Below are 19634 nucleotides of genomic sequence, written 5' to 3'. Positions count from 1 at the left end.
ACACCACCACCTGGAAGTTCCCCTCCAAGTCACTCACCATCCTGACTTGGACTCTGCGTCATGCTTGTGGACAGAGTGAAGGTGTTCCAGAAAGTGGTTACCCAGTCTGCGTTTGGTCTCTCCAATGTAGAGGAGACTGCATTGGATGCAGCGGATGCAGTAGACCAAATTGAAGATGGTGCAAGTTAAGCGCTGCTTCACCTGAAAGGAGTGTTTGGGCCCGAGGATGGTAAGGAGGGAAGAGGTAAAGGAGCAGGTATTGCACCTTCTGCGATTGCATGGGAAGGTGCCATGGGAGAGGGATGAGGTGTTGGGGGTGATGGAGGATTGGACCAGGGGAGTCCTGGAGGGAATGGTCCCTATAGAATGCCGACATAGGGTTGAAGGGAAGATGTGTTTGGTTGCGGCATCATGCTGGAGTTGGCGGAAATGGCGGAGGATGATCCTTTGAATGTGGAGGCTGGTGAGGTGAAAGGGGACCACTTTGCAGAACACCTTCAGTCTGTCCACAAGCATGAGCCAGACCTTCCTGTTGCTTGCCATTTCAACACTCCACCCTGCTCTCAAGCCCGCATGTCCGTCCTTGGCCGGCTGCACTGTTCTGGTGAAGCCCAACGCAAACTGGAGGAATAGGCACTTTACAGCCGTCCAGACTAAACATTGAGTTCAACAACTTCAGATCATGAACTCTCTCCTTCATCCTCACCCCTTTTTTAACCCCTTTTCTCAATATTCATTTTCATTTTTAAATTTTCATTTTTTATCCACTTATTTTTATTTATTTTCATTTTTATTCATTGTTTTATTCCTGCCTTTTCTCCTATTTTCAATCCTTTTCCCCACAACTGTCCCCCCACCCCCATCTGTCACTCATTCATGTTGTTTTTTCCACAGTGCTTACCCTTGTCCTGCTATTATCACATTCTGCTTTCTGACCTTAATGCCACCATCAGCACCTCCTTTAGCCAGTACCACTACCATTAACACCCCTTTGTCCTTATTTTCAGGACATGTTTGGCAACCTTTCCTTTGTCCCCACCCATAGCTGGCCTTCTATCCAGCTTCACCAGCTCCACCCGCCTGAAACAGTATAAATTTCATCACATTTTTACTTCTCTTTAGCTCTGAAGAAGTCAAATGGAGTCGAAACGTTAACTCTGTTTTCTCTCCACAGAAGCTGTTAGACCTGCTGAGTTTTTCCAGCATTTTCTGTTTTTGTTTCAGATTTGCAGCATCTGCAGTATTTTGCTTTTAAAACAAAAGAGGCACAGCTACCACAAAGGTGACAAGAGACCATGTCATTCTGATTCAAAGCCCGCAAATTCCCCTGTGAGGATTGGTTCCTCAATGGGAACAGCAAATTATGGACTCCACAGTCATCCTTAAGTCAAAAGGATGTAGTACAACATACCTACCTCCACATGAGGGAGAATGTCTGTACTTGCCTCTGAGCTCAGCGGAGTGAAGGCTGCTAATGGAAATGCAGAGAACACAAATTAGCTTTTGGATGCACAGTTACATTTTAACCATTAAGATAAGAAAGACAGACTCCCAGTTCACAACCTCAGGATAACAAAAAGCATTTTACAGCCAATTCAGCATCTTTTTTGAAGTGTTTTGAACTGTCCATGGTGTAATGCAAGAATTGTGATAGTTAATTAGAGCACAGCGAGCTCCCACAAACAGCAATCCAATAATGACCAGCTCATATGCTGTCTATGACAGCAGTGCAGCACTCCGTCAGTACTGCCCCTTCGACAATGCAGCACTCCCTCAGTACTGCCCCTCTGACAGTGCAATGCTCCCTTAGTGCTAATCATCCGACAGTGCAGCACTCTCTCAGTGCTGACCCTCCAACAGTGCAGCACTCCCTCAGTACTAACCCTCCGATAGTGCAGCAACTCTTTACTACTGACCCTCCAACAGTGTGGTGCTCCCTCAGTACTGACCCTCCTACAGTGTAGTACTCCCTCAGTACTAACCCTTCGACAGTGCGGCGCTCCCTCAGTATTGACCTTCCCACAGTGCAGTGCTCCCGCAGTACTGACCCGACAGTGCAGCACCCCCTCGGTACTGACCATCCCACAGTGCAGTGCTCCCTCAGTACTGATCCTTTGACAGTGCAGCACTCCTTTAGTACTAATCCACCAACAGTGCTGCACTCTCTCAGTACTGACCCTCCCACAGTGCAGCGCTCCCACAGTACTGACCCTCTGATAGTGCAGTACTCCCTGAATATTGAACTTCTGACAACACAGTGCTTCCTTAACACTGACCCTCCCACAGTGCAGCGCTCCCTCAGTATTGACACTCTTGACAGTGCAGTTCTCCCTTAGTACTAATCCTGCGACAGTGCGGCACTCCCTCAGTATTGACGCTCCCACAATGCAGTGCTCCCTCAGTACTAACCCTCCGATAGTGCAGAACTCCCTGAGTACTGACCCTCCGACAATGCAGTGCTCCCTTAACACTGGCCCTCCCACAGTGCAGTATTCCCTCAGTACTGACCCTCCAACAATGCAGTGCTCCCTTGGTATTGGCACTCTAACAGTGCAGTTCTCCCATAGTACTAATCCTACGACAGTGCAGCATTCCCTCAGTACTGACTCTCCAACAGTGCAGCACTCCCTTAGTACCGACCCTCCCACAGTGCAGTGCTCCCTCAGTACTGATCCACCAACAGTGTGGTGCTCCCTCAGTACTGACCTTCTCACATTGCAGTGCTCCCTCAGTCTGGATTTTGAGCTACTTTGTACTATTGTATTAGTAAATTAAGGAAATGTTAGAATGAGTGGTTACGATGGCTGGAAGCGTTTTTATCAGTGGTAGGGAGGAAATTTGGACAGGAACATGGAAGATGGAGGACTAGAGACTGATCTGCCAGGTTATTAGATGTTAGAGAGGTAGGGTGGGGCTTTATAAATGGGACCAAGATCTTGAACTCAATATGCGGAATCTTGTGGATCGGTGAGAACCCATGTCAGCTCTTTTCAGGAATGCCTGCCATATCTTGTTCCACTCAGGCATTTGACAGGCCTGTAGAGAACCTTTGCTTGGAATCAAGGACCCCAGAGGCAGAGGAGCCACCTGCCAAGAGCTGTCGGTCAATCAGAGGCTGGCAGCTCTATTGAGTCACTGAGCAAGTGGTGACTGCTGCCAGTACAATTTGCATCCAAGGCCTAGCGTCATCACTGGATCCCAGGCCACAGGTGGGTAATGGTGCGAGGGTAGGGGGAGTCTGACAGCCAAGGCAGGGATGTGGCTCTCAGCAGGTAACCCCCCCACTTCCTGTTGCCAGGTCCATCTATCAGGCACTGAATACCTTTGAACAAGGACAATCCTCATGGGTTTGTTTGTCGTGCTTTCCACGTGGCAAGCCCCCTGCCCAAGTCTTCCTGCCAGCCAGTAAGGTGAAGCTCTTAATTGTGCATTAATTGGGTGGTGAATCTTTGGAATTCTCTGGAGGGTTGTGGAGGCTCAATCATTGAGTATGTTCAAAGCAGAGGTTGATAGATTTCTGCATGCCAATGACAGGAAGGGACACGGAGATAGTGCAGGAAGATGTCAACGAGCTAGAAGATAGCCATGATCTAGTTGAATGGCGGAGCAGGCTTGAAGGGCTGAATGGCCTACTCCTGCTCCCATGTTCATACTTAAGGGCCTCAATTGGCGGTAGTGGGGCCGGGGGTGGGGGTTTGGGGGGGTGGGGGGTGCATGTGGGAGTGGGTGGGTGGAAGGAAGGCTGTCCATGGGCTTTCTCACCGCAGACTTAATCTGGATGAAGGTGGGAAGATAGTCGGGTCGCACTCACCACCAAACCTGCCAGGGGAGGGTACAAGATTCGGCCCGATATGTTAGAGAACAGGGTAGCAATGGTATTAAACAAATATACGTACTTTTAAAATTCATTCTTGGGATGTAGGTGTCACTGACAAGGCCGTCATTTATTGCCCATCCCTAATTTCCCTTTGAGAAGATGGTGGGGGACCTTTTCTTGAACTGCTGCAGTCTGTGTGGTGAAGGTATTCCCACAGTGCAGTTAGATCATGAATTCCAGGGTTTTGACCCAGCAGCGATGAAGGAAAGACTGGCACATGTCCAAGTCAACAGGGTGAGTGATTTGTAGGGTCTTGTCTTGAAGGTGGTGGTGCTCCCACACACCAACCGTCCTCGTTCACCAAGGTGGTGGAGGGCACAGGTTTGGGAGTTACCATCAGAGTAGCCTTGGCGAGTTGCTGCAATGCATTCTGTGGATAGTACACAATTCAGCCATGGTGTGTCAATGGTGGATGAGATGTGAATGAAGCAAACTGTTTTGTCCAGATCATGTCAAACTTCTCGACTGTTGATGTAGAATGTTGGACAAGTCCCTTACCCCTGATTATCCAATATTGGAAACACATGGTGGACTGTGATCTGTTCTATTGTTGCTACCCATGACATGTACTGCTTGCACACTATGAAGCAGTCTTGTTGAAGTTACACGGAAGTCTTTATTAATAACACTGAGCTACGTACAAATTTATAGTAAAGGGTACTGATTTGGAGCAAACCTCATGCTGGGTCCTTACATGTTGCTACCCATCTCTAAACTGGTCTTAGATCCAGGTCATGTGCCTTCTTACATTACTGTGTGAAACATAGAAACATAGAAACTAGGAGCAGGAGTAGGCCATTCAGCCCTTCGAGCCTGCTCCATCATTCAGTATGATCATGGCTGATTCCCTATCTCAATGCCATATTCCCGCTTTCCCTCCATAACCCTTGATGCCTTTAATATCCAAAAAATTATCAATTGCTTTATTGAATACATTCAGTGACCAGCCTCCACGGCCTTCTGTGCTGGATAATTCCAGAGGTTGATAACCCTTTGAGTGAAGAAATCTTTCCTCATCTCAGTCTTAAATGGCCTGTCCCATATCCTGAGATAGTGGCCCCTGGTTCTTGACAACCACACCACCACCACCACCACCACCACCCCCAACCCCCCCCCCCCTCCACACACACACCCCCAACCAGAGGAAACATCCTCCCTGCATCCAGTCTGTCTAGCCTTGTTAGAATTTTATACATTTTAATCAGATCCCTTCTCATTCTTCTAAACAGGCCCAGTCAAACTAATTTCTCTTCATACGACAGTCCTGACATCCCCAGTATCAGCCCAGTGAACCTTTGCTGCACTCCCTCTATGACAAGTATATCCTTTCTTAAGTAGGGAGACCAAAACTGCATGCAATACTCCAGGTTTGGTCGCACCAAGGCTCTGTATAACTGCAGTAAGACATCCCTACTCCTGAACTCAAATCCTCTCGCAATGAAGGCCAACATACCATTTGCCTTCCTAATTACTTGCTGCACCTCCCTGTTTACTTTCATTGACTGGTGTACAAGGACACCCAAATCCCTTTGTACATCCACATTTCCCAATATGTCACCATTTAAATAATACTTTGCCTTTCTGTTTTTCATACTGAAGTGTATAACTTCACACTTATCCATGTTATACTGCATCTGCCATGTGTTTGCTCCACACACAACTTGTCTAAATCGCCCTGAAGCCTCCTTGCATCCTTCCCACAACCCCACCCAGTTTTGTGTCATCAGCAAACTTGGAAATATTACATTTGGTTTCCTCATCCAAGTCATTTAAATAGATCGTGAATAGCTGGGGCCCAAGTACTGATCCCTGCGGTAAACCACTAGTCACCATCTGCCATCTGGAAAAAGACCTATTTATTCCCACTCTCTGTTTCCGGTCTGTCAACCAGTTCTCAATCTATGCCAGTATATGACCCCCCGATCCCATGTGCTTTAATTTTGCCCACTAGCCTCTTATGTGGAACCTTATTAAAAGTCTTCTTGAAATCCAAATACACCACATCCACTGGTTCTCCCTTATCTATTCTACTAGTTACATCCTCAAAAAGCTCCAGTAGATTAGTTAAGCATGATTTCCCTTTCATAAACCCATGCTGACTTTGTCTAATCTTGTTAATGCTTTCCAAGTGTTCTGTTACCACATCTTTTATAATAGACTCCAGCAATTTCCCCACTACTAATGTTAGGCTAATTTGTCTGTAATTCTCTGTTTTTCTCCCTTTTTTCAATAGTGGAGTTACATTTGCCACCCTCCAATCTGTACTAAATGCTCCAGAGTCTATAGAATTTTGGAAGATGACCACAAATACATCCAATATTTCCAGGGCCACTTCCTTTAGCACTCTGGGATGTAGATTATCAGGCCCTGGGAATTTTTCAACCTTTAACCCCATTAATTTCTCTAGCACCATTTTTTTACTAATACTGATTTTACCCCCTCTCAGCAGGCCCTTGGTTCCCTAACATTTCTAGGAAATTATTTGTGTCATCTTTTGTGAAGACAGAACCTAAATATGTGTTCAATCCTTCTGCCATTTCTTTGTTCCCCATTATAATTTCTCCCGTTTCTGACTGTAAGGGACCTACATTTGTCTCTGCTAATCTTTTTTTCTTCACATATTTCGAGAAGCTTTTATAGTCAGTTTTTATGTTCCCTGCAAGTTTACTCCATTTTCCCTTTCTTGATCAATCTTTTTGTCCATTTTTGCTGAATACTAAACTGTTACCAATCCTCAGGCTTGCTGCTTTTTCTGGCAATTTTCTCTGTCTCCTCTTTGGATCTAATACTATCCTTAATTTCTTTTGTAATCCATGGTTGAGCCACCTTTTCTGTTTTATTTATGCACCAGGTATTGTAGCAGACAGTACTGTATTCAGTCCCATGTTAACCCTATAGGTACCATATCCTTCTACTACACCTCCCCTCTAGTCTTTAGCCCCTGGATATAGACTGACATTACTAACAATTTGTTTCAAGTCTTACACTGCTATAGGTCTTGTGTACTTAACTTTAGTGTTGCAAATATAAACTATTCTAACTGTAAGCTATCGCATGGTTAACATTAACGACATTAACAGCATGCATTAACAATGTTCTTACTACCCCATCTTCTCCCCCCTTCAAGTCTTTAACATCAGGGATTAAGGCGATCTGGAGTTCTTGTACCCCTGCTACATTTCATTTGCTGTCTAGTTGGGAAAGTGGTAGGGTCTCAAGGTTCTTGATCTTGGCGGTGGTCTGAAGGTTGTAGCTGGATGCAGGCATGACTTCATATGTTTTTTCCATTGATGGATACTGCGCCAACCCTGGTTGGGCTGGGTGGTTTGGCAGTGATTTGCTGTAGCGAATGGTGATCGTTTCTTTCAGGGTGAAGTAAAGCAGTATTTGTCAGACTGTCAGTGGGGTTTCATCTTCTTCTTCTTCCGCCTCTTCGGGCATCTGAAAGCTCTTTGTGGTTGAGGGAGAGCGTCCTGTGGATGGAAGAAGAGTGTGGAGGTAGCTCACCTTTGTGTAGTTGTACTTGCGTTAGGCTGCTACCTGGTTCCAGCTGTAGTTTCGGCACACTGGCGGGTAGTTGTTGCGGCTGTGCATTGGTTATCCTCTCCACCAGCTGCACCACAGTTGCTGGTGGAGGCAGAGGCTTCTCTGGAAGCCCTTCAGACTTTGGCATTACCTCCGCTGGGGATGCTAAGCTAACCTCCTGCGCGGTAGGTTGGTCTTGCCCTTAGGTTGGCTGGTCTGGCCCTTGGGTAGGCCCGGGGACCTGAAATAAAGAGCAGACTTGCTCTGCGAACAGAGAAGTTACAAATAAAGTCAACGTTTGAATGTTGATTTGTGGTTGGGCCTTTGGGAGGAAGTCTTTCTGGCTGTGTGGGGACTGTGGTTGTCTTCACATCTTCTGCCGGTTGAAGGAGATCAAGAGTGATGCAGGTGTCTCTGCTGAGGAGAGAAAAGACCTGATTTCGAATGATGTACAGCAGCTCTGTAATCTGTTTATTGCCTTACCTCAATGATTCCTGTATCATGCCAATGACCAGGAGTTGGACATCCCCTTGGGATGTCCATCGGTTGGACCCAGAGGCTTTGGAGACATGGTTGCTCATCAGATACGACTGTCACCCCAGCCCCTGAATCTAGTTTAAAGTTGGTTAGGTTGCCATTCACCCAGAACAGGGTTGTCTGATGTCGCCTAAGAGAAAAGGCTGTGTGTCTTCTGGATTGTTGGCTTCAATCTAGTGGATGGCTTTTGGATTGTCTGTATGGTGCTGAGGTCTCGACTGGCACAGCTTACTGATGTGTCCCTGCCTGTGGCAGTGGGAGCATTCGGCAGTATCTGCAGAACATTGGTCTTTCCAGTGAGTGCACTTCGCCCCGTATCGCTGGCAAGGTCGTTCGGCAGGGTGGTTGAGAGGAGACCCTGGCTTTTACAGTCTCTGCGCTTCTATGGCTTGATGTGGTGGACTGAGGTGTGGCTTATGCCCCATGAACTGTGTCCTCCCCTGAGATTGGCCTTGTATTGGTCACACAGCTCAGAAAACATGTAGATCATCAAGAAAGAAATCATCTGAGTCTTCTGGCTCACGTGCCCCATAAAGGTGAATTGGCTGAGGTTCTTGCCAATGGTGTGTCTCCTTAGAGTCTCCTTGAGTGGCATATTTATGTGTTGTCTTTTGCCTTTTTGCCGTTTTGCTGGGGGTTTTTTATGGCTCTTTCCAAGCTCTGCACCGTCTGTAGCTTGAAAATTAAAATATCAGTGAAAGGCTGTTAATATTTTATCAAAGGCGATTGAAGACTCATTGATGAACTATATTAGGATTACATCATCAGCAAATTCACCAAAGGTATTATAACCTGAACTTCTCCTGGTTTCTCACTAAGACCTGATGTTCTCCAGTAAGCTAGAAATTTTCTTCTCCAGGACTCCAAAGTGTGGGCCTAGTTCTGCTTGTGCCTTAGCCAAAATGCGTCTGGAAGTTTAAATTTCCAAAATCATGGCCATTTACCATTCATTTCTTGTAGCTACTCTTTTAAAAATTGTTGCCCTTTTAAGAGCGCCAGTGCAGGCAGTTTTTCTCAAATGGCTGCCGGTTCTTTGCTCTTCCCCTTTCCGCTGCTTAAACTCTGCAGCAATTGTTGTTGGAAATGAAGAGGCTGGGCCACCTAACTAGTTATAAAAGCAGGGAGAAGAGGCTGAGGATGATTTTTAAACTCGGGCTGCAGCTCGTTTTCTTTTCGATTTTTTTTTTTTCAGCAGAGCTTGCTTCAGCTCCCCGGGAGTTCCCAGATTTGCAGCGCCGGTCTCCTCAGAGACAAAGGAGGGTTCCCGTGCATCTGGGTTTCGGCGCAAATTTTAAAATGGCGGTCTGCCAGGGAAGAAGAAGAAGCCCAAAATGGCTGCAGGGTCGGGTTGCTGCTGAAGGTCGTTTCACTCGTGACTGCATGTCAGGGACAGGTCAGGAGGGCAGAATTCTCACTGGCCGGGAGGCCGAAGAATCACGGGACACTCAAAGTATTTTTATTAAAATAAATTCTCCGAGTTTGATCTCTTTTTTTTCTCTTGATTTGTTCCGGACTCGGGCACCACAGTGGGAGGATGCCGAAATCAGAGTGCAGCCTGGTGAATGTAAAGCAAAATGGAGTTTCTACCGGATTAGACTTTATTAAAGATTCACAGGACTGGCTTGCCTGGAATTTTGAAAGGATTGTGTCTCACCCTGCAGGCAGCTGGCTCTGGTTTGTTGAAGCTGATCTTCCACAAGGGTTCAGTGGACACTTCTGCTTGAGCCTAACTTCTGCCTTTTATTCTGCTGCCAGGCTCTTGTGCCTCTGGAGCTTCTCAGGTGAGTTTTCTCCGAGTCTTTCTTCTGAAGTGAAGTTGTTTCAGTGCAGAAATCATTGCTGTTGTCCTTTTCTTGAGTTCTTCAGTCTTTTAGGGAGGATTTTCTTATCCCCTGCTGCCACCATGATCTGTTCTGTTGTCGCTACCCATGATGTGTAAGACTGCTTGGACACCATGAAGCAGTTTTGTTGAAGTTACATGGGAATCTTTGTTAACAATACTGAACTATGTGCATATTTACAGTAGAGGATACAGGTATGGAGAGGACACCATACTAGGTCCTTACCTGTTGCTACCTATCTCTAGTCTGGTCTTAGCTCTAGGTCATGTGTCTTCTTACACCACTGTGTGGGCAGTACTGTACTCAATCCCATGCTAACTCTTTAGGGATCAGATCCTTCTACTACAGACTGTGGGCCAGGGCAGGTGGACTTGCCGCCCACAGTTGAATACCACACTAACAGTCCCTCTTTTTCAGGTTCACTTTGCTACCTGAAGGCAGCCATAACCTGTCTGATCATAAATGTAGAGAAGGGGATGGAAAACAAATTGTAAAAATAAACCCACCATGAGTAAACTCCTCCTCTTCCACCTCCTCCTCTAGCTCCATCTTCTCCTCCGTCTTCTCCTCCTTCTCAGTAATTTCTCTTGCTGTTCTGTTAGCTTTGATATCAGAATGAACCACAGTAGTCTCCATTATTTCCCCTTCTGCACACTGAATAGGCTGTTTGAGTAGGCTGATGATCGAACGGCTCAGCAGATCACACTCAGACTTCTGTAACAGAGAGGACTCCATCTGCTGCAGGTAAGGGATCCCAGTGAAGCTGTTTTGGTCGAGATTTAAGTACTTTAACCTATAACAATGAGAAAGAAAGCACTGTAAGGTACAATATTACTGGTGGATTAGAGGGTGAGATTGGGGTTGGGGAGGGAGCAGATGAGGGTTCTATTGAGAAGCCAAAGGTGAGCAATCCAGGTCGACACCAACCAGAGAAGGGAAGGGAAGGGAAATCAATGATTAAGTGTTGCAAAAACCCTTAGACAATGGCGGGTAGGGTAGCCCAGCGAGTTCGGTACAACAAAAGGAGATTCAGAAAGTCTCCTGTGCCTTTCATTCTATGTGGCCTTTAATAGAAAAAACTTGTATTTATATAGTGCCCTTCACATCCTCAGGGTGTCCCAAGCTTCCTCAACCAATTAATTACTTTTGAAGTGCACTCAATGTTGTTATTGGACCCCATCAATTTGCACAGCTAGATTCCAAAAACAGCAGTGAAATAAGTGATGTTAATCTGTATTTTCTAGGAATAACCACTGTTAAGGACATAAGGAGTACTGCCCTGCTTTACAACCAACAGTGTCACAGGATCTTCTGCCCAGTTGTTGGGGCTTCAGCTGAAAGATAGGACATTCAACAAAGCAGCACTCTCTCAATACTGTTGTGGACTTTCAGTCTACAGTTACATAGAGTCTACAGCACAGAAAAAGGCCATGCAGCCTAACACATCTAAGCTGCTAATTTATGCTCCATATGAACCTCCTTCCATCCCTCTTCATCTCACTCCATCAGCATATCCTTCTATTTCATTCCTCCTCGTGTGTTTATCTAACTTTCCCTTAAATTGTACCTATACTATTTGCCTGAACTACTCCCTGTGGCATTCTCATCACTCTCTAGGTAAAGAGATTTCTCCTGAATTCCCTATTGGATTTATTAATGGCTCTCTTATATTTATGGTCCCTATTTCTCTCGAACGCACTATGTGAGCAGTTTCATTGGACATCAGTGAGCAGACTTTGTTCTTCCTGAGCATGTCACTATTTCTCCTGTAATGGTCATCAGTCAATTCAATTTGGGATCAAATTGTGTGTAATTTTACTAATGGTATCTTTTCTCATTTCATATGTATTGATGATTGGTGCCCTGGAACAGAGAGACCTCCAGTGGCCATTCCTCAACCATTAACATATCGACATCTGTTGGAGAAGATGATTAGGGGGTCTTCTGGAATTGCCCATTAGGAGAGGGGTGAAAGAAAGGTTTGGCTTGATCGATGTCTCTCCGAATCACTGAACCTCTTTCAGGTTCTCCTAGGAACATAGGAATTACTAGATGAAAAAAAAAAGGTCCATCTAGTTCACTTTCTACAACCCTGGTGGTTTCTTGACAACGGATAACAACAAAGGAGTTTTTAACTAATCACAACGATCAATCAATGAGTCTACAAGAGACCATGACATAGGGTGAGGAAAACTCACCTGATGGAGAACTTTGGGAACCATAGGTCCAAAGTCAAAAGCTAAGATAAAAGCAAAATATTGCAAATGCTGGACCTGTATAGGTCCAAAGTCATCTGTTCCTCCGAAGCACATCCACTCACAGCACCTCATGTCTCAACTTACTCATACACTATGTCCCAAAATATTATTTTCAAAAAGAAATATAATTTTTTAAAAATTATACCAGCTTTTTCCATCATCTCCCTAGGTTGACTACTCACTTACTGAAATATTTTTTTCCTGCAGATTACTCCCCTCAAGCTCAGACCATGTCCTCAAGTTCTAGAGAAAGTAAAACAGTCTACATTATCTAAACTTTCCTCCCACACAATACTTTGGCCTAATCTATTTTTAAAGTGGACCTTCTCATCCCTTTTAGAACAGGGAGCAGCAATTAAAAGTAACACTGCCACCCATGCTCCCACAAACTCCCACAACCCCCAATCTGCATACTTTTTATTTTTGATAGACCAACTCCATCCACTAATCTTCACACCGCATCCCTCTTCTCTCTCCAGGAACATACCAATTCCTCCTTCATATTCAGCTGATGTATAACTCAGTCCTCTCCAAGTGGGATATGTAAATCAATGATGAAGAAGCTTTCTAAGATAAACAGGATACCACGCAGGAGAAAGGATGGCTTTTTTTGTAAAAGGCAGATTGTGCCTGATTAATCTAATTGAATTTTTGATGAAGTAACAGATGGTTGATAAAAGGAAAGCAATGGATGTTGTTTATATGGATTTTGAGAAAGCCTTCGACAAAGTACCACATAAAAGTTTGGTTAACAAAATTGAGGCTCGTGGAATAGGAGGATCAGTGTCAGCTTAGATAAAAATTTGGTTTAAGGTCAGAAATCAGTGAGTCGTGGTAAATGGTTGTTTTTCAGACTGGACGATGGTAGAGAGGGGTGTTCCCCAAAATCAGCACTTGGACCACTTTTTTTATAATGGCAAACTGTGAGAATGATACTAATCTGTGGCAACAGGACATGGATAGGCAAGCAGAATGGGCGAACAAGCGGCAGATGAAACTTAGTACAGTGAAGCGTGAGATGATCTATTTTGGCAGAAGGAATAGGGAGAAGCAATGTAGACTTAATGGAGCAGTGTACAGGAACAGAGGGACCTGGGGGCTCATGTGCATAGATTTTTGACGGTGGCAGGACATATTGAGAGAGTGATTAGCAAAGCATATGGAGAAGCTGGGGTTCTTCTCCTTGGAGCAAAGGAGATTGAGGGGAGATTTGATCAAGGTGTACAAGATTATGACAGATTTAGATAAGATAGACAAAGAAAAGCTGTTCCTATTAGCTGATGGTACAAGGAGTGAGAAACATAGCAACATAGAAAATAGGAGCAGGAGTAGGTCATTTGGCCCTTCGAGCCTGCTCTGCCATTCAATACAATCATGGCTGATGCTCTATCTCATCGCCATACTCCTGCCCTCTCCCCATATCCCTTGATGCCTTTAAGAGTCCAGAAATCTATCTATTTCCTTCATAAATATGTTCAGTGACTTGGCCTCCACAGCCCTCTGTGGTAGAGAATTCCACAGGTTCACCACCCTCTGAGTGAAGTTTCTCCTCATCTCACTCCTAAATGTTCTACCCCGTATCATGAGACTGTGAACTCTTGTTCTAGACTCCCCCCCAGCCAGAGGAAATATCCTCCCTGCATCCAGTCTGTCCATCCCTATCAGAATTTTATATGTTTCAATGAGATCTCCCCTCATTCTTCTAAACTCCAGTGAATTCAGGACTAGTCAACCCAATCCCAGGAATCAGTCTGGTGAGGGGACACAGAGTTAAGGTTTTGGGCAAGAGATGCAGGGGTATGTGAGGAAGAACTGTTTCCTGCAACAAGTGGTAATGATCTGGAACTCGCCACGTATGAGAGTGGTGGAAGTGGAGACAATCAATAATTTCAAAAGAAAATTGGATGGGCACTTGAGGGAAATAAATTTGAAGGGCTAGAGGGATAGAGCAGGAGAATGGGACTGACTGGGTTGCTCTATGTCGAGTTAGCATGGACTTGATTGGCCAAATGGCCTCCTTCTGTGCCAAAATGACTCTATGACCTGTTTCTGCTCCAAATGTCTGAGTATTATCTGCAAGAGGTGCTTGTGCAAGGAAATGAGTGACTGGGACAACATTGACCACAAGTGATTAAAGTATAACTTTAGGCTAGTGTAATGAAGATAAACAGAGGGATCAATGAGGGGATGTTTAGGAAGATAACTTGCTCATAAAACTAGTCCTCAAAGTATTCAGGTACAAATGAGAGTAGTTGGGACTGCAATCCTTTTTGGATGTCTCTCCTGGTACTGTTGTCTTAGGAAAGTAGGCTCTTTAAGGGTACAGAGATTATTAAACTAGGTAGGAAGGGTATTTGATGAGCAGATCTTTCATGATGAAATCTGTTCTCAAAGAATATTGACAAAAGTAGAGCGTCATGAAAAGTGGTAGTCACCCCTTGTCTCAGATTTACTGTTGGATGTGTTCAGGGAAAAGGTTACTATTCCTCAGATGCAAAACAAATCAGTGCCCAAATTCGTTTGTGCCCTTCTCTGTAAGAACTTCCAACAGGAGTTGTGAAGGAGATGCATGAGTACAAAGAGTACATTACTCCATTAATGATTCATTCCTGGAAGTTTTACTCATATGAAGAGTTGCAGTGGGTACGCTGTTCCACGTGTGAGTTTGCAGTGGATACTAGTTCATGTGTGAGCTTGCAGTGGGTACGCTGTTTCGTGTGGGAGTTTGCAGTGGGTACGCTGTTTCATGTGGGAGTTTGCAGTGGGTACGCTGTTTCACATGTGAGTTTGCAGCGGATACTAGTTCATGTGTGAATTTGCAGTGGGTATGCTGTTTCATGTGGGAATTTGCAATGGGTACACTGTTTCGTGTGGGAGTTTGCAGTGGATACTAGTTCATGTGTGAGCTTGCAGTGGGGACGCTGTTTCACGTGTGAGTTTGCAGTGGATACTAGTTCATGTGTGAGCTTGCAGTGGGGACGCTGTTTCATGTGGGAATTTGCAATGGGTACGCTGTTTCGTGTGGGAATTTGCAGTGGGTATGACCATAAGACCATAAGACATAGGAGCAGAAATTAGGCCATTCGACGCATTGAGTCTGCTCCACCATTCAATCATGGCTGATAAGTTTCTCAACCCCATTCTCCCATCTTGTCCCTGTAACCTTTGATCCCCTTACCAATCAAGAACATATCTATCTCGGTCTTAAATACACTCAATGACCTGGCCTCCACAGCCTTCTGTGGCAATGGATTCCATAGATTCACCACTCTCTGGCTAAAGAAGTTTCCCTTCATCTCTGTTCTGAAAGGTCTTCCCTTTACTCTGAGGCTGTGCCCATGGGTCCTAGTCTCTCCTACTAATGGAAACATGTTCCCCTCGTCCACTCTATCCAGGCCTTTCAGTATTCTGTAAGTTTCAATCAGATCCCCCCTCATCCTTCTAAACTCCATCGAGTATAGACACAGAGTCCTCAAACGTTCCTCATATGTTAAGCCTTTCATTCCTGGGATTGTTCTCGTGAATCTCCTCTGGACCCTCTCCAGGGCCAGAACATCCTTCCTGAGATACGGGGCACAAAATTGCTCTAAATGTGGTCTGACCAGAGCCTTATAAAGCCTCAGCAGCACACCCCTGCTTTTGTATTCTAGTCCTCTCGAAATAAATGCCAACATTGCATTTGCCTTCCTAACTACCGACTCAACCTGCAAATTAACCTTAAGAGAAACCTGGACTAGGACTCCCAAGTCCCTTTGCACTCCAGATTTCTGAATTCTCTCCCCATTTAGAAAATAGTCTTTGCCTCTATTCTTCCTACCAAAGTGCATGACCTCACACTTCCCCACTTTGTATTCCATCTGCCACTTCTTTGCCCATTCTCCTAACCTGTCCTTCTGCAGCCTCCCCGCCTCCTCAATACTACCTGTCCCTCCTATCTTTGTATCATCTGCAAACTTAGCCAGGATGCCCTCAGCTCCTTCATCTAGATCATTAATGTATAAAGTGAAAAGTTGTAGTCCCAACACTGACCCCTGCGGAACTCTACTAGTCACCGGCTGCCATCCTGAGAAGGACCCCCTTATCCCCACTCTCTGCCTCTTGCCAGACAGCCAATCTTCTATCCATGCTAGTACCTTGCCTCTAACACCATGGGCTCTTATCTTACTGAGCAGCCTCCTGTGCAGCACCTTGTCAAAGGCGTTTGCTATATGCTGTTTCATGTGGGAGTTTGCAGTGGGTACACCATTTAATGTGGGGATTTGCAGTGGGAGCACTGTTTCATGTAGGGATTGGCAGTGGAAATGCTGTTTCATGTGGGGATTGGCAGTGGGAATGCTGTTTCATGTGGGGATTTACAGTGGAAACGCTGTTTCATGTGGGGATTTGCAGTGGGAACACTGTTTCATGTAGGGATTGGCAGTGGGAATGCTGTTTCATGTGGGGATTGGCAGTGGAAACGCTGTTTCATGTGGGGATTGGCAGTGGAAATCTGTTTCATGTGGGGATTGGCAGTGGAAATCTGTTTCATGTGGGGATTTGCAGTGGAAACGCTGTTTCATGTGGGGATTGGCAGTGGAAACGCTGTTTCTTGTGGGGATTTGCAGTGGAAACGCTGTTTCTTGTGGGGATTTGCAGTGGAAATCTATTTCATGTGGGGATTTACAGTGGAAACGCTGTTTCTTGTGGGGATTTGCAGTGGGTATGCTGTTTCTTGTGGGGATTGGCAGTGGGTACGCTGTTTCACATGGGAGTTTGCGGTGGGTATAGTTTCATTTAGCCATCTTGTTTTCAGCTATTCTTGAAAATAGTTTTTGCTCAACTTGCTAACCTATTGTCTCCCTTTAAGGTTTATGAAATGAAGACTGATATCTGCAATATTTGTAAGCTGGAACTGAAATGGAGTACATTTTTCAACATGACAAATGCAATAGTGAAATAATGTGCTTGCTAATTGTTTTGGAAGAATAGTAGTTTATCAGTGTTCGGATATTTTACATTTTTATATGCATTTACAATGGGATTAATTTCTGCATCTTCCACTTTCTTTCTATCTTTCTCTTTTCTCTCTCTCCACCTCTCTCACATCACCTTTCTCTCTGTTTGCCTCTTCATTTTTCCTTCCTATCAATTCTCCTTGCCCCTCATCCCCTGTTTGATCTTCCCCTCCCATATTCCTTGAAACTCCATCGCATGGGACTAGTAGCCCATGGACAGATTTATTATGTCACATTGTCAGGACTGTTGTTTTTGAATGGACTGCATGCTTTCAAAAGCTTAATTGGGGAATTATTTTATGGAGTAACAAGATTGCTAAACAAAGATTATGTAAGTAGGTATGCTCGTGTACTATTGGAAATACATCAGCTTCATGCCATGACCTCCCATTTGTTATGAATACCTAGTTCATATTTCATTGTAATATTTTAGAGATAATTTTAAGTTCTGGGAAGATTAAACTTCAGCTGCAGGAAATGGGATAAATGCAACGAAAGCAGCTTGAAGATTATTACACTTAAAAGGTTGGAGCCATGTTGACCTAAGGGTTTAATAGTAGAAAGGTAAGGTCATAAAATTGCAAGATAGGCTAACTTAGCTGGAGAATTGGAGACGAGGTGTCAACGCTGCTTGCAAAGAAATGCAGCCCAGAGAGTTGTTTTGTTTTGGGAGTCAAAGAAACAATTAATTTAAAAGCATTCAATGAGCCCTGGAAGGGTATGTCATCATGGAGGTACATGGAGCTTAAAGTCCTAGGGTTTGGGGGCAAGTGCCAAAATCGGGAGAGCTGTATCACAGACTAGTGAAGCAACAGCCAGACATAGTCATTCTCATGGAATCATACCTTACAGATAATGTCCCATACAGCATCATCATCATTTCTGGGTATGTTCTGTCCCACCAGCAGGACAGGCCCAGAAGAGGTGGTGGTATAGTGGAATACAATCAGGAGAGAGTTGCCCTGGGAGTCCTCAACATTGACTCTGGACCCCATGAAGTCTCATGGCAGGGGTCAAAATGGGCTGAATACCACATACCGCCCTCCCCCAGCTGATGAATCAGTGCTCCTCCATGTTGAACACTACTTGGAGGAAGCACTGAGGGTGGCAAGGGCGCAGGATGTACTCTGGGTGGGGGACTTCAATGTCCACCACCAAGAGTGGCTCGGTAGCACCACTACTGTCCGAGCTGGCTGAGTCCCAAAGGACATAGGTGCTAGGCTGGGTCAGCGGCAGGTAGTGAAGGAACCAACAAGAGGGAAGAACATACTTGACCTCTTCCTCACCAACCTGCCTGCCGCAGATGTATCGGTCCGTGAAAGTATCAGTAGGAGTTACCATTGCACAGTCGTTGTGGAGACCAAGTCCCGGCTTCGCATTGAGGATACCCTCCATCATGTTGTGTGGCACTACCACCGTGCTAAATGGGATAGGTTTTGAACAGATCTGGCAACTCAAGATTGGGCATCCATGAGGCGCTGTGGGCCATCGGCAGCAGCAGAATTGTATGCGAGCACAATCTGTAACCTCATGGCCCGGCTCTACCATCCCCCACTCTACCATTACCATCAAGCCAGGGGATCAACCCTGGTTCAATGGAGAGTGCAGGAGGGCATGCCAGGAGCAGCACCAGGCATACCTAAAAATGAAGTGTCAAAATGAAGTGAGGCCACAGCTGGAGTACTGTGTGCAGTTCTGGTCGTCACATTATAAGAAGGATGTGATTGCACTGGAGGGGGTGGAGAGGAGATTCACCAGGATGTTGCCTGGGATGAAATATTTAAGTTATGAAGAGAGGTTGGATAGACTTGGGTTGTTTTCGTTGGAGCAGAGAAGACTGAGGGGTGACCTGATCGAGGTGTACAAGATTATGAGGGGCATGGACAGGGTGGATAGGGAGCAGCTGTTCCCCTTAGTTGAAGGGTCAGTCACAAGGGGGCAGAAGTTCAAGGTGATGGGCATGAGGTTTAGGGGGGGATGTGAGGAAAAACCTTTTTACCCAGAAGTTGGTGACGGTCTGGAATGTACTGCCTGGGAGGGTGGTGGAGGCGGGTTGCCTCACATCCTTTAAAAAGTACCTGGATGAGCACTTGGCACGTCATAACATTCAAGGCTATGGGCCAAGTGCTGGTAAATGGGATTAGGTAGGTAGGTCAGGTGTTTCTCCCGTGTCGGTGCAGACTCGATGGGCTGAAGGGCCTCTTCTGCATTGTGTGATTCTGTGAAGTCACTCACCATCCTGACTTGGGAATATATGGCTGTTCCTTCACTGTTGCTGGGTCAAAATCCTGGAACTCCCTAACAGCACTGTGCGTGTACCCACACCACATGAAGTGCAGCGGTTCAAGGCGGCAGCTCACTACCATCTTCTCAAGGGCAATTAGGGACGGCAATAAATGCTGGCCCAGCCAGTGAAGCCCACATCCCTTGAATTAATTTTCAAAAAATTATCCTGGTCAAAAAGAAGGACTCAATGTGAAGGATGAATCACCCATGGTTAACAAAGGTGGTCAAGGAGAACATCTAATCAAAAACTAAGGCATACAAAGTGGTGAAATCTAGTGGTCGGCCAGAGGATTGGGAATTTTTTAGGAACCAGCAG

General features: G+C 45.4%; 2 protein-coding genes across 2 annotated transcripts in view; both read right to left on the bottom strand.

Annotated features, from left to right (window-relative positions):
• LOC121284450 (X-ray radiation resistance-associated protein 1-like) overlaps window positions 1-10348 on the bottom strand; it is a 46904-nt gene extending 36556 nt beyond the window's left edge. Inside the window, exon 1 of the mRNA XM_041199920.1 lies at window positions 10287-10348. Within this exon, the coding sequence (XP_041055854.1) occupies window positions 10287-10289 (3 nt within the window). The 5' untranslated portion in view covers window positions 10290-10348. The remainder of the gene's footprint in view (window positions 1-10286) is intronic.
• The window catches only part of xrra1 (X-ray radiation resistance associated 1), a 49348-nt gene continuing 40033 nt past the window's right edge, over window positions 10320-19634 (bottom strand). The window contains exons 10-11 of the mRNA XM_041199715.1: window positions 10402-10573; window positions 10320-10370 (exon numbers count right to left, since the gene is read on the bottom strand). Coding sequence (XP_041055649.1) covers window positions 10320-10370; window positions 10402-10573 — 223 coding nt within the window. The remainder of the gene's footprint in view (window positions 10371-10401; window positions 10574-19634) is intronic.

This window comes from Carcharodon carcharias, chromosome 11 (assembly GCF_017639515.1).
Source record: "Carcharodon carcharias isolate sCarCar2 chromosome 11, sCarCar2.pri, whole genome shotgun sequence".
Lineage (NCBI taxonomy): Eukaryota > Metazoa > Chordata > Chondrichthyes > Lamniformes > Lamnidae > Carcharodon > Carcharodon carcharias.
This window is presented reverse-complemented; position numbering and strand designations above follow the sequence as displayed.